The 14,080-nt window shown below is 39.2% G+C and overlaps 1 protein-coding gene across 1 annotated transcript in view; it reads left to right on the top strand.

The window, feature by feature from the left end:
- The window catches only part of cita (citron rho-interacting serine/threonine kinase a), a 54,822-nt gene that overhangs the window by 28,825 nt on the left and 11,917 nt on the right, over positions 1-14,080 (top strand). The window contains exons 23-39 of the mRNA XM_084729998.1: positions 987-1,184; positions 1,709-1,762; positions 2,905-3,102; positions 3,393-3,586; positions 3,709-3,844; positions 4,004-4,108; positions 5,218-5,358; positions 5,516-5,623; positions 5,923-6,118; positions 7,126-7,287; positions 9,099-9,122; positions 9,644-9,781; positions 11,741-11,921; positions 12,020-12,111; positions 12,676-12,780; positions 12,984-13,153; positions 13,505-13,549. Coding sequence (XP_084586124.1) covers positions 987-1,184; positions 1,709-1,762; positions 2,905-3,102; positions 3,393-3,586; positions 3,709-3,844; positions 4,004-4,108; positions 5,218-5,358; positions 5,516-5,623; positions 5,923-6,118; positions 7,126-7,287; positions 9,099-9,122; positions 9,644-9,781; positions 11,741-11,921; positions 12,020-12,111; positions 12,676-12,780; positions 12,984-13,153; positions 13,505-13,549 — 2,247 coding nt within the window. The remainder of the gene's footprint in view (positions 1-986; positions 1,185-1,708; positions 1,763-2,904; positions 3,103-3,392; positions 3,587-3,708; positions 3,845-4,003; positions 4,109-5,217; positions 5,359-5,515; positions 5,624-5,922; positions 6,119-7,125; positions 7,288-9,098; positions 9,123-9,643; positions 9,782-11,740; positions 11,922-12,019; positions 12,112-12,675; positions 12,781-12,983; positions 13,154-13,504; positions 13,550-14,080) is intronic.

The following is a 14,080-nucleotide window of genomic DNA, read 5'->3' on the forward strand; positions in this document are numbered from 1 at the left end:
TGCCCCCTTTCTCCTGTTTGAGAGCTCTCAGCCCCCTGGTGTGCTGTCTGCCGAGGTTACTGGTGGACAGCCTGCTGACTGGATGTCATATCTCTACCTCCACACACTCTTCCCCCACTGAGACGTGATACACAGATTGGCACTAATTGCTGGCCTCTCTGTACCCTCACACACAAACACACACACTGCACTCTCCCACGCACAAATATGTACTTTCTGATTAGATCTCCCGTTACTTCTCTATGGAGGAGCTAAATGCACTTTTGTGTGTCTCAAATTTTACTCTGTTTTAAGACTCTTTACCAGCACAGTGTGTGCTTATAAAATGCTTCAAAAATCTCAAATTATTTTATTTTTATTTTTGAACAAGTATGACAGGTTAAATCCAATTACCAGAGCTCCTTTTTCCACTACACCTTTATCTTTCTCTGTGCTGTCCAGTTTTTGCACTTAATGGTAGACTTTGTATCTGCATTTCTATATCTGCTGGTTGGGTCTGTGTCCCCTGAAATCCTCTAATTGCTCCCCTTTTGTCTTTTTCTTTATACCATCCATGCAGCTTGAATAACCTCAGATTAATTTGATACTGTCTCAGCTTTGTTTATATTACTTTGTTCTTTTAATATGTCTTTAAGTTATGAGGGCATTTAAAAGGTCCCTGAAAAGTCTTGACATTGGCTGTAATATTCTGACAGCAAAGGTAGGCTATATAGTAGGTAGTCAAAATTCAAATTCACACCAAAAAATGTCATCACAACAGCGAGATGTGGGTCAAATGATTTCAAGCTGTCCTCTATGTTGATTTTAACCAGTTTAGATTCCCTCCAATTTCTGATTCACCCTGATGTCCCAAAACGCCTACCATCTGGTACTCTGAGCAGGTTGAAAAAAAAAAGCTGAAAATTAAATGCAAATACAATCTGTTTAAAGTCTGATTTACACTGTGATATACACACAGCCCTCACCCTGGCCCTGTTTGCTTGTAGATGGGCCTAGAACATGAAGAAGAGAAGCTGGAGATCAAGCGACAGGTGTCAGAGTTGACCCTGTCCCTGCAGGAGCGCGAGTCCCAGATTAGCAGCCTGCAGGCTGCGCGCCTCGCCCTGGAGAGCCAGCTGCAGCAAGCAAAGACTGAGCTGGAGGAGACCACCGCTGAGGCTGAGGAGGAGATCACAGCCCTCAGGGTGAGACAGACATGTGCAAGCAAATATGTGTGCCATCAGATTTAGAAAAATACAGGTGCACATATGTTCAGAACAAATATATTAAGGTAGAGTGATTTAAGAACATTCCTCAATGTGCCTTTTCCTTTTAGTTATTTATTTATATGTTGTTTAATTTAAATGTCTTGTTTGGTAAAAAGAAAACAATGTTGGAATATATACTGTAGATGAGTATACATATACAGGTGTGGTGATGTGGATATAGCATCTTGGATTTATTGTATAATCTTATTTCTATGAATTCTTCTTAAATGTTTTTTTAAAAAATAGGAGAAACAAGCAAGTGTTTGATGGTTATGTGGATTTCTAATCCAATTAAAAGAGAAAAAACAAACAAACAATATATTTAGATTTATCTGTATTATGCCCCCAGTCCTCAGAAAAGCTACTTTAAATACTGCTGTCTGCATTACATCATTCTTCATTGAGTGCAGCAGTCAGATGTGTTTGTATTTTTGCTCTTCATTTTTTCTCGTTTCTCACAGAATCACAGAGATGAAATTCAGCGCAAGTTTGATGCCTTGAGAGACAGCTGCTCAGTAAGTGCAGTCACAGCTTTTTGTCTACGCTTTCAGCAGCAGCAGAACAATTTTCAAAAGATTTCATAAGACCTTCAAATGTATGATGATTCATGTTCAATTCTAAGGCTCATAATGTAGCAGTATAGTCCTCTGAATCAAGTCTTTGACAAAGAAGCACAGATTACCTTGAAAGTACATTTTCCAAATGTTGGAGCAAACATTCGAGTCGATAAAATACACTTATTCTACATGTACACATTTACTGTGCCTGAATGGATGACAAGAATAACACGTAGATGGATAACATCAATGCACAACTCTGAACAATTTGCATCCTTCAGCTTTCAAATGAAACATCTACAAGATCCTGTACAGTGTTTGCACCTTTGTCACAGTTTGGTCAGTAACCTGGTTGCACAGCCATGTTGGAGATACTGGGATGTAAACAACTGAATTAACTACATGCTTAATATTCAATTTAATCTGAATTTCAGATGACAAACCACAGAAAAGTTCTACAACATGTATGGAAGCTACTAAAACTCACACAGAAGGACTTGGTCAACAGGAAAGGGTGAAATGTTTTGAGAAACTAAGACTAATAGATTTTGGAGAGCTGTGCAAGCTGGCCTCTTGACACCCCGACAATCCTGTCTTCTATTTCCTATCTCAACATCTGCTGCCTTCAAGTGTCGTGTTTACCATGTTCATGAGAAGAGTTCATATAATCTGTCTGAGCAAGTAAAATGTCCCTCTTCAACTGATTCATTAAAGAAGATGATTCTTACAAGCTTAAATTTGATTTACCGAAATTGACTATTTTGAGCAAAAAAAAAAAAACAACAACCCAGGAACCATTGTGTCTTCAGTTGCGTTGTCAGCGTTCAGTACCTCCAACATGGCTGACCTCTAGATTACCGTGAAAACAAACACTTTATTAAACAGCGTTTTCATAATTTCTACATGTGTCTTACTGGACGAATTTTGGAAGCAAAGTCACTATCAGTGCGCACATTAATTAATGTCATTGTAAAGCTGTAAATTTTTGTATCACCTTATATGATTCTTTCCTCTTGTCTTTTGTGTCCAGATCCTAAAACTATCTGTTCACTTCCATAAGCAAGGCTAATAGCTCTTTCTACCTGTCGATGTTGCCTCAGGTGATCACGGACCTGGAGGAGCAACTCACACAGCTGAGTCAGGAGAATGCTGAGCTGAACCGCCAGAACTTCTACCTGTCCAAACAGCTTGATGAAGCATCAGATGAGAGGGAGGACCAGCTGCAGCTCAGCCAGGAAGTGGACAGGCTGAGGAGGGAGGTGGCTGACCGTGAGATGCACCTCAACAACCAGAAACAGGTAACACACATGTGCACAATTGAAATGAATTGAAATGTATACCTACAGTAGCTCATATTGGTAGATAAGTGGGAAGTTAGTTATTTTTCCGTGCGTTTATATGTATGCATTTGCAAGTTTTAGCTAGACTTAGATATTTAACCTTTTTGATCCTCATGCTCCAGACCAAAGATGTCTAATAGAGAGACTGTGGGCTGTCACTGAAAGTGCTGGAGACAAAAATCACATGGTTGTGCCTAAAAGCTGTAAAAGATGTTCTCTTCAGTCTGTTCTTTCGTTTCTCCTCCTAGAACATTGAGACACTGAAGACCACATGCAGCATGCTGGAGGAGCAGGTGGTAGAGCTGGAGTCCCTGAACGATGAGCTGCTGGAGAAGGAGAGACAGTGGGAGGCTTGGAGAGGTGCCCTGGAGGATGAAAAAAGCCAAGCTGAGAGACGCACCAGAGACCTGCAGAGACTTCTGGACAATGAGAAGCAGAACAGGTGACATACAAGCATGAACACTCTTACAATTACTTCCACTGTGTTATCAGAACTGATCTATGTTCTTCCACATACATTAAAATGTATTGTTATTGTAAGACTTGTTATCATTCTGGTTATAGGCTGCGTGCAGATCAGCGCAGCAGTGAGTCTCGCCAGGCAGTGGAGCTGGCAGTCAAAGAGCACAAGGCAGAGATACTGGCCTTGCAGCAGGCTTTGAAGGAGCAGAGACTGAAAGCTGAAAGTCTGTCTGACACTGTGAGTCATGATCTTACTCATGATCCAACTTTAATACCTTTAAGTGAAGCAATGAATATGTGTTTAAATTCTGAGAGAGAAAATTAATTCTGTGTTTGTAGCTGGGGAATTCAACTTTTAGTTGTGTCTGTCTAACATGCACTCACATGTTGTCCACAGCTCAATGATCTGGAGAAGAAGCACGCCATGCTGGAGATGAACGCCCGCAGCTTACAACAAAAACTGGAGACAGAGAGAGAACTGAAACAGAGGCTGATGGAAGAGGTAGAAATTGAAATACAATCATATAAACACATACATGTACTTAGTTATGCTTCTGTTATGGACTTGTCCACTATAAATCATTCAAAAACATGAAACCAAAATGTCATTTTTTTTTTTTTATTACATCGAACATAGCAAAGCAAACAACTTGGCAAGAAATATGCGGGAGGCAATGTGGCCATACAGATGCAAATCATGCACACATATTCTGGAGTTGTCCAAAAATGGAGCCATTTTACCGTAGAGGGAATTCTGTATTGAATGGCATATTAGGATCTATAATCCCCAAATAGTGCTGCATTTTATACCTGAGCAAAATAACTAAGGTGGTGCAGAAGGAAGATAAATGCGTGGTCAAAATTCTACTTACTTAATGGCAGAGAGGCCATTATAAGAAACTGGCTTAAAACTGATCCTTCCAGACATAGACATCTGTTAGATATAGTACAGGACATATTTGTGATGGAAAAAATGACTTATTCCATAACAGTCTAACAGGATGTTTTATAGAGAATGGGAGGACTGATGTTAATGTCTTTTTTTCTCTTGCCTAGTCGGGCAAGTGGATCAGAAATCTATTTACTTGCCCCTGTAAAAATATTATTAGCGATTATTTAATCAAAACAAAGGCTAAAGTTGACTGTAATGTTTAATCTAGGGCTGCAACATCTATACAATGTCCATCACAGTTTCTCTAAGTCCAGGGCAATGGCAAAGCCTCAAGATATTCAGTTAATGATAATAAAGACAGAAAGTGGGAAATCTCCAGATTTCAGAGGCTGAAAACCTTTTCCACCATTTTACATGAAAAATTGCTTTAATGAATAATTGATTATCAGAATAGTTTAATAATTTGATTCTTTTTTACCATTTTCCATGTAGGGCAAGTGAGTTGCCAAACTTACTGGCTCGACATAACATTTTACCTGCCTGGGCAAGCAGGCAATACTTATTGTTTATTTCTGTTTAAAAACAAAGACATCTGTGCTATAATATTTTATTGACATAGAAATTATTGTATAAAAGTCTTAATAAGCAAATAATACATAGAACTTTGTTACTAGTTGTAAACTGTAACCCCCATTTGCGGTCGTATGGTGTCCTTGCAGCAGGGGAAGCTACAGCAGCAGATGGACCTCCAGAAGAGCCACATATTCCGTCTGACCCAAGGCCTACAGGACGCCCTGGACCAGACTGACATGCTCAAGACTGAGCGGACGGATCTGGAGTACCAGCTGGAGAATATACAGGTGCTCAGTGCACTAACAAAGTATCACAAAATAACAAAGTATCTCAGGGGGACCGAGAGGGTGTAGGAATCCTAATTCATGTGTTCTCAAGGGGAATTCTTTTAAAGTTGTATTCAGAGGTATTTCCCTCTCTGAAGAGCTGTTTTCATTCCTGCAGGCTGTATACTCCCATGAGAAGGTGAAGATGGAGGGCACCATCTCCCAGCAGACCAAACTCATTGACTTCCTTCAGGCCAAAATGGACCAGCCAACAAAGAAAAAGAAGGTCTGGGAAAACATAGTTAGGATTATTAAATGTAGGGTTGTATGAGGTAAATATAGAAGATGTTGGTTGGCATGCCCTCAGTTTGGAGAGGCAGAGAGGAGTGTCAGCACAGAGGTTAACCAAGGTACTGATGTGGACAGGGTCAACAGCAAAACATTTTCTTTTTAAGAAATTTTTTAAAAAGGTCTAACTAAAAAATCAGTTTCACTTTCTGTGTATGCTATATTTATCTATTTTTAAAAAAATGTATATTTTATTGTTCTTGCGTTGTATAAGTAACATGTTCCCTCTCTGGACAGGGTATATTTGGGCGGCGTCGGGAGGATGTAGGAACAACGACTAATGGGGCGTTGGCAGGTCCACAGGCCCAACCGGCAGTTCCCCTTCAGTACGGTGACATGAAACTGGCTTTAGAGAAGGAGCGTTCAAGGTGTGCAGAGCTGGAGGAGGCTCTGCAGAAGATGAGAATAGAGCTACGATCCCTTAGAGAAGAGGGTAGGTCCCTTTTGTATATTTGTTTTTTTCATTGTTTTGTTGATTTCTCTTTTTTAATAGGATTTTAGTTAGATTTCTAAGTATATACAATATACACTTTTCACATCAACGAAACACAGAACCACAAAAATGTACAATATGTAAGTTTTCTGGCTGGGTGTCTCACATTAAAAGAAAAACAAAAGACAGAGTTTGATGACATCTGAAGTAGTGTGGGATCATGGGAGTTGTTTTCTTCATTGTTAAACAACCAACATTGCAGATGAAAATCTATCTGACATGACAGATAATTATGTTCATGGATGAGGTAATGTATTCAAGTTTTATTCACATTTCATTAATCACATTTATTCACATTGATATCTCTGGGTTTGAATATTGTTGGAAGCATTTAGGACAAAATAAATACATTACTCAACAAAATCTAGAATATTTCTCTTGCATTTTTAGATATTTTAAGGTAGAAATGTTGCATATTATAACTTTAATAACAAAACAAAACATACTCCAACACACATTTACACCACATGAGCACTCAACCTTAGTATTTTTTTCTGATCAGCTTAAATAATTTAAATATAAATATGGCAGGCTTTATATCCTACTGCATGCTTTGGCAGCAAGGGTTTTTAACTGGTGTTGACACAGAGTCAGAGAAGTTGTTTTAAGTCTGGTAATCTTTTTTTTTTTTTTTTTTTTTTTTTTTTTTTTTAATCAAAGCTCATACCAGCATAAAATTTGTTTTGTGGGAGCCATCTGAGATGAGAAATGACAATATAAGTCAGCTCAGGAAATCCTTTTTTGTACCCCCCCTCCTTCTTTTATCTGTTCCCAGACATATTTAACAGAGTTGCCATGGCAGCATCGTGGTCTATTACCTGCACCTGCCAGCTCCTATGAGATTCATTTTAGAATTTGCTTGTGTTTTGGTAATAGAGTCGTATTTCCATCTTAATAGCTATTACTCATCTAATACAAGAATGTTTTATTTGTTTATGATGATTTAGCGGCTCATTTCAAAGCTCAGGAACATGTGGCTCCTTCAACACCAGCCCAGGCTCGACATCAAATCCTCATGTCAGCTATTGTCAAATCCCCAGAACATCAACCCAACCCCAGTAGCCTGCTCAACCCCTCCACTCGCTGCAAGGAGACTTCTACCCCTGAAGGTTAGTCACGCACGCACACGCACACACACACACACACACACACACACACACACACACACACACACACACACACACACACACACACACACACACATACACACACAGACTAATAAACAAACACACAACTCAATGTTGCCCCCAGCCCATCAGACTGAATTTGAACCCAGGATCTGTTGTTCTGGAACTGCCCAGTTTCCCCCACAGGACTTTTCCACCCTTATGCTATCAATGTCGACACAACTGGACTGTTCTCTTACGTTGTTTATGTGGTGTGTTTATATGTGTGTTCTTTCTATGGCCTGTCTTATAAAGCAGGATTATGATTTTAAATAAAGTTGGATAACTGTGCTCAATGCATGTTAAACCTGGAACTGGAACAAACCGGGGACATGGACTGAAGTTTTTATTCACTGTTCATTTATCCAGCTAACATTGTAATCCTGCTCAGGCCTGTCTCACAAAGTAAGAACAGTGGATTACCAGGTAACACTGGTTTTAATCTGGGTTTTTCACCATCACAAATTTAAATTCCCTTTTTATGGGGTTGATCACCATGGAAACTGAATCTTTGCTGCATATATCATAGCTGCGTGGCAGGTCCAGTGGATCATATCAAGATGTTAAACAACCCATCTCCTGAGCAATTTTTGCAATCCTTTATTTGAAGGGATGTGCACAAGACATAAACATGTTGTGAAAGTTTTTATGAACATGAATTATGATGATTCATACATTTGTGTCTCAGTTTATGACTTTTGTTGCCATTAAGTGTAATTTGGCCACTTATGTCACTTTTTATACAAAGCTGAATTTGTTTGACATGTATTTGTCATGACAACTTGACATTATCGACCTTAAAGAAACTTTTTAGCTTCTTGTTTTAACATTATATTAAACTGTCCTGTGTGTTTTGTATTGACACTGGCTGTGGACACCATTAAAGTGTGTCATTTATATTTTCCTTGACTTCAAGTAAAGTGGTACATTTTGGACTTGATCATAAAGATGTCATTAATTTTTATTACACTGTCAAATGCTTTTGTAACGATGTCATGAATAATGGCATTGGAATACTATACCAGTGTGGATTTGATTCCTGGGTTTGGCTCCTGGCACCCTGGTGCTAAATCAGCTAATTTAGCAGCTACCTCCACAGCTAACCAAGTTAACTAGCTAAAGCTAGCAACAGATAATAGCAGACAGTAGTTGGTCTGCTTTAGCAACAAGTAAGCTAGCCAACTGTTCAGCAGCCAACTTGGGTTATCTAAATCACCCTGGTGCTGTACTCTGGCTTTATAACACTTAGTGACATCTTTATGACACGTTCAAATGTTACCTCTTAAGTTGAAGTCCAGGACATTATTCATGACACAGTTATAATGGTCTCATGATGACCATGAAGCATAATCAGTTGTATCAAAACCAACCACATATTACAGTATAATGTCACAAGTTATGTTTTAATGTCAAGTTGTCATAACAAAGACATATCATACAATGCTAATTTTGCATTAAAGATGACATAAGCGGCTGAATGACACTTAATGGACACAGTCATAAAGATTCATAAAGACCCCTTCATGTTCATGTCAGGCCTCATGACATGGTTATGACAGTGTAATGACAATGTCTCATGCACACCTCTTCAAATAAAGTGTTATTACACTAATTTATCAAGACATGTTTGGATAACAGTAGATTGTCCACTTGCTTTGTGATTCAGGCTCCTGACTGTCCGTGTTTGTTTACTTTCATGTAGCTATTGTTAGACTGCTCTCTCCTTTCTGTCTCTTTCCTCTTGCTCCTCACAGAAAAGAGGAGGGTCACCTTTGAAAGTAAGTTAGCAGTCACCAAAACATGTCCTGTCACATGCATGAGCTCATCTACATGCATGTTATGCTGTACACACACGTTCTCATATCATCCTGTACATCTGTATTATTGTCTCGTTGTCCAGCTGACTGTAACTTAAACAAGGACTTTATTCTCAAAGGTCACGTCTGACATGACTTTTTTCTTTCTTTTTGTTAAATTATTATTATTATTGTTATTTTAGCATTGTTCCTGGAATCATAATTTAGATAGCATATGGTTGGATAGGGAGGTTTTCACCCAGAAACATTTTAGTGTATCCCATGTTCACTGGCATGCATAATCTGATTCTGACTGACAATATGAGTATACTTGAACATTGATATGCCTAATACCTGCTTTTAAAAGAATCCATTCATTATTCAGATTGCCCCATGCTGCTTGAAAAAAAAATCTCATGGATTTCTGAAGTGATTTAACAGAATATTATCAAATCTCAAAAATCTCCTATCACTGCACCCCTTCTTCCCTTTTTGCATTGCAGAGTTTGGCCGTCGTGTGAAAGAGAGAATGCACCACAACATCCCTCATCGTTTCACCGTGGGCCTCAACATGAGGGCTGCCAAGTGTGCCGTCTGCCTGGACACTGTGCATTTTGGACGACAGGCTGCCACTTGTCTAGGTTTGTATCCTGCACTGGAGTTGAATGTGAAGATATTTCAGAGAACAAATTCATTGGCCAGCTTTAACAAACATACCAGAAATATTGAGCCCAAGCCATCAGACTGTCACCGGCTGGGTGGAAAAAGCAGAAACAAAGTTACCACAAAAGCAGATCCTAGCACCAAAATATGAGACACCAAACTGCACTAAAGATAAGCAAAAGTTGTGAGAGGAAACTAATGTACGTGAGAGATTTTGAAGGACTACTAAGGTGTGCAAGAGAGGCAAATTTACAGAGCAAGAGAGACCGAATATTGTGTGCGTGAGAGAGAGAATGAGCTTTTATTGTGTGCAAGAGCGATTGAGAAACCATTGAGATTTTGTGAAGGGTGGACCAGCTGAACCTCAGCCATGTCGCAGTACAACTGTTTACTCATTTTTTAAGATAAATTGCAGTATTTCACTGACATTAAAACCTGTATGCTGTTTGCTGAAGAAAGTTTACAAACATGTAATTATAATAATCTTAAACTTGTTTCTTGCAGCAGCACATTGACCACCTGCTGCAGAATCAGGCAGTTCGGTATTTCAGTCTCTTTCACACTGATTTGTGTTTCTCTCACAAAAAATACCTGCCAGTCAGAAAGCAGTCTCACTCTTCTTGCAGCAGACAATAAATACATCTGATGTATAACATGTATTACTTTGCACTTTATTTTTCACAGTCTTGTAATTCTGTTAACTTGTGACCTGCACCAGAGTAATCCTAAAAAGAAAACGGCAAACATAATTTTAGTAGTTTAATGAAGGAGTTTATTTTGATGTTTTTGTTACCTTTGTAATGAGCCATTTATATAGTGTTTATAGCAGATGTGGGTTGGAGATGTTGCACTGCCATATTTCTACAGTAGCCAAGAACGTACAAACCAAACACAGGCTGTAGATACAGCCCATGCATGCTTGGAATAGGAGAATGAGATGAGGTGTTTGCAATTTGCATGTAATCCTGAATCCTACAGACTGGTTCTTTAAACAACTATTTTCAAATGGCAAATAATAATCTAATTGTCCCGAGATCTTAACTACTCAAGGGGTTGAAATTGAAATGTCACAATTTACAAGTATTTAGATCTCATCACTGATCAGAACCTGTCATTCAAATCACACATTCAAAACCTGGTCTCCAAGCTGAACATTAAATTGGCTTTCTTTTTTAGGAACAAATCCAGTTTCTTCCTGCAGTCAAGGAAACATTTGATATCAGTGACTTTTTTACCTCTGCTTAATCCAGCAGAGGTAAAAAAGTTGTGATTGGCTTTTTATGAATGCCTCTGACCAGTGCCCAAAGAAGTTTGACAGTGTGTTCCATCATGCTTTGCCTTTTATTACTGGCTGTGGAAATCGCATACATCACTGCACTCTGTATGCCACGGCTAAATGGCCATTTCTGTATGTCCATATGCTCTCACATTGGTTGTTTTTCAAATGTAATTCTATTCTTGGCCTGGCTCTTTCTTATCTGCCTACATACATGTCTAGAAACTAAAGTCAGTATGGCCTGCGTAATATTCTACAGATGCTGGTCCCAACATTGAGAACAAAACTTTGCAAAAAAAGCTTTTAAAGATGCTGCTTCTTTGTCCTGGAATGATTTGCAGAAGGTTCTGAAATTGGCAGAGCTGATTTCTGTGGAGGAATTCAAGTCAATTTAAACGATCAAGAAAATAGCTCCCTTGGTCAGTGTGATTCTTCCTAGATTGTTGCTGAAATGATTTTAGAAATTCTACCTGCATCATAATTGTTTTTTTCCATTTCATCCCATATTCCATATTAATTGTATATTATGGTTTCACTCATTTGTTGTATGTGGCAGTTATATATACATATATATAGGATGTATATGTAACCTTCCTATTGACAATGACTCAAATTTGCATTTTTAATATTTTTTCACCCCCCTTTCTTTGTTGTATTACAGAGTGTCACACCCTGTGTCACCCTAAATGCTCACCATGTCTTCCGGCCACCTGCGGTCTACCAGCTGAGTATGCCACTCACTTTTCAGAGGCCCTGTGCCGAGAAAAGGCAAACTCTCCTGCGCTGCAGGTCAAAGAGGCCAGTGGACATGTTCGCTTGGAGGGATGGATGAAGCAGCCTAGGTAACCTCAGACCTCAGTTGCATACTACTAACTGGCCAAGTGCTATATGATTTTCAGAGGTTTGACAGTAGTGTGTATTTGTCTGTTTGTCCACACAGAAATGGCAAGCGTGGTCAGCAGGGCTGGGAGAGGAAATACGTGGTGCTGGATGGAACCAAAGTGTCCATCTATGATACCGAGCCCAGAGAAGGTCAGTACCTCATTTTGTAATTTTATTTTAATAGCTGTATTTTTATTGGTGATAAAAATAAATAAATTTTCAACTTGACAGAAAACATCACTGGTTTATTCCTTCATGAAACAGGTTGTAATCATTTAAGTTTTGTATTACCATGTAGATCAATACAGTAGCAGTATCCAGTGAAAGAAAATAATGTGATGTTTGTGTTGTCTGAGCAATACTAACCTAACAGCAGAGAAATCTTGTGCAGTAATTCAACTGTGCAATACTCACTGTCACTGTCATCAGTCCTGCATTTATTTATTTATACTGTACAACCAGGATGTTCTGTTCCTTATAATATTCTTGCATCTTAACACATATTCTCAAGTGCGCTGTTATATAGTTTTATATTACATTTATATATATATTCTTATATATTGTAGTATAAGGAACATATTTTCAAGTACTTGTTTATATTTTCTTGTAATTTCTCTATACTTACATATGTTTACATTTATGAATTGGAGCAACTGTAACATAACAAAATTTCACTCCAGGGATCAATAAAATATTTTGGATTCTGTCTTATAGATTGTATAAAAGTTGAGGAGGAGTTCGAGCTCTGTCTGCCTGATGGAGAGGTGACGGTTCATGGAGCTGTTGGAGCCTCTGAGCTCATCAACACTGCCAAGTCAGGTACTGGATCAATACCACCTAATCCTGCTACACTCAGCTCATTGTGGGATTTTAAGTGTATCATCCTCTCCCCGAATTTCAAATTGGATCCAAATATCCCATCTATACTTTTAATCTCAAAACACTAGATTTTGACAGTTGTGCTCAGCTGTGAAATAAAGTAGCAAGATGGCCAACCAATCTGTCTTTCTGTGTGTACGCAGACATACCGTATGTGCTGAAGTTGGAGTCACATCCCCACACCACCTGCTGGCCAGGCCAGTCCCTCTACTTCATGGCGCCCAGCTTCCCTGACAAGCAGCGCTGGGTGGCTGTACTGGAGTCTGTGGTGGCTGGCAGCCGTGGGTCAAGAGACAAAGTGGATGCAGATGCTGTAAGTAGTGTGTGTGTGCTTATGGTATTTTTCTACTTATGGCAGGCCTGATTGGGTTCAAAATTCGAGTTTGCCTATCGGATGTGTAAAAAAAAAGACAACAAACTCACTTTTTATGCACATTTCAATTAAATTTTTCCAAGGGTGGCTGTATTGTAAATTGTATTGAATGCCTCCATTAAACATCAGCCAGTGCCTTCACTTCTTTTTCTCCCCCTCCCTCTTCTTTCTCTCTCTGCATGTTCTCAACATCCACGTCTCCTTATTTGTGTGTTGTCATTGTCTTTGTTGATGTGATTATACCGTGCGTTTGTATCTTCATTCAACTCGGTTGTGTGGATCATATTATAGGCAGGTGTCTCTAAAAGACAGAAGAACCTATCCCCTCTGGTTCAGGTACAGTAAGTAGCTGCACGAATGCTTGGGCTTCAGTCCGACCGACCGGCTGAGCATGCAGTAGCTGTACACATCTACGCATATAACACTGTTGCTGTTCAGCGCAGGTTAGCACTGAATATGTTCCATAGAAGGAACTGCCTCGTAAAAACAGCTACATTCAATGGTCAAACATGCACATCAATTATATCATATAGCCTACTCATGAAGGTAAATAGTGCATGGATGTGGATAGGCACTGCTGTGTACCTCTGGCCTGGTGTCATATGCTTTGTCATGCATGCTTCTGCAAAAGCCAAGCACTGCTGAAGCCCCCTTTACTGAAACATGACAGACACACAAACACACTCCTTTAGCCACCTGAGCTTAACGTCAGTCTGCAGGCTTCTGCTGCTGGTGTTTGTGTGTTTATTGCTGTTTTAGAAGCAGTTTCACATTGCTCTTACATTCTGTTATAAATGAAACTTGGACACAGGGTTACATTTTCCCTGAACTGTATGTTAGGATTTCCAAAAAGCAGGGTCCAAAATT

Source organism: Lutjanus erythropterus, chromosome 2, assembly GCF_056507025.1.
Source record: "Lutjanus erythropterus isolate fLutEry1 chromosome 2, fLutEry1.hap2, whole genome shotgun sequence".
Classification (NCBI taxonomy): Eukaryota; Metazoa; Chordata; class Actinopteri; order Lutjaniformes; family Lutjanidae; genus Lutjanus; species Lutjanus erythropterus.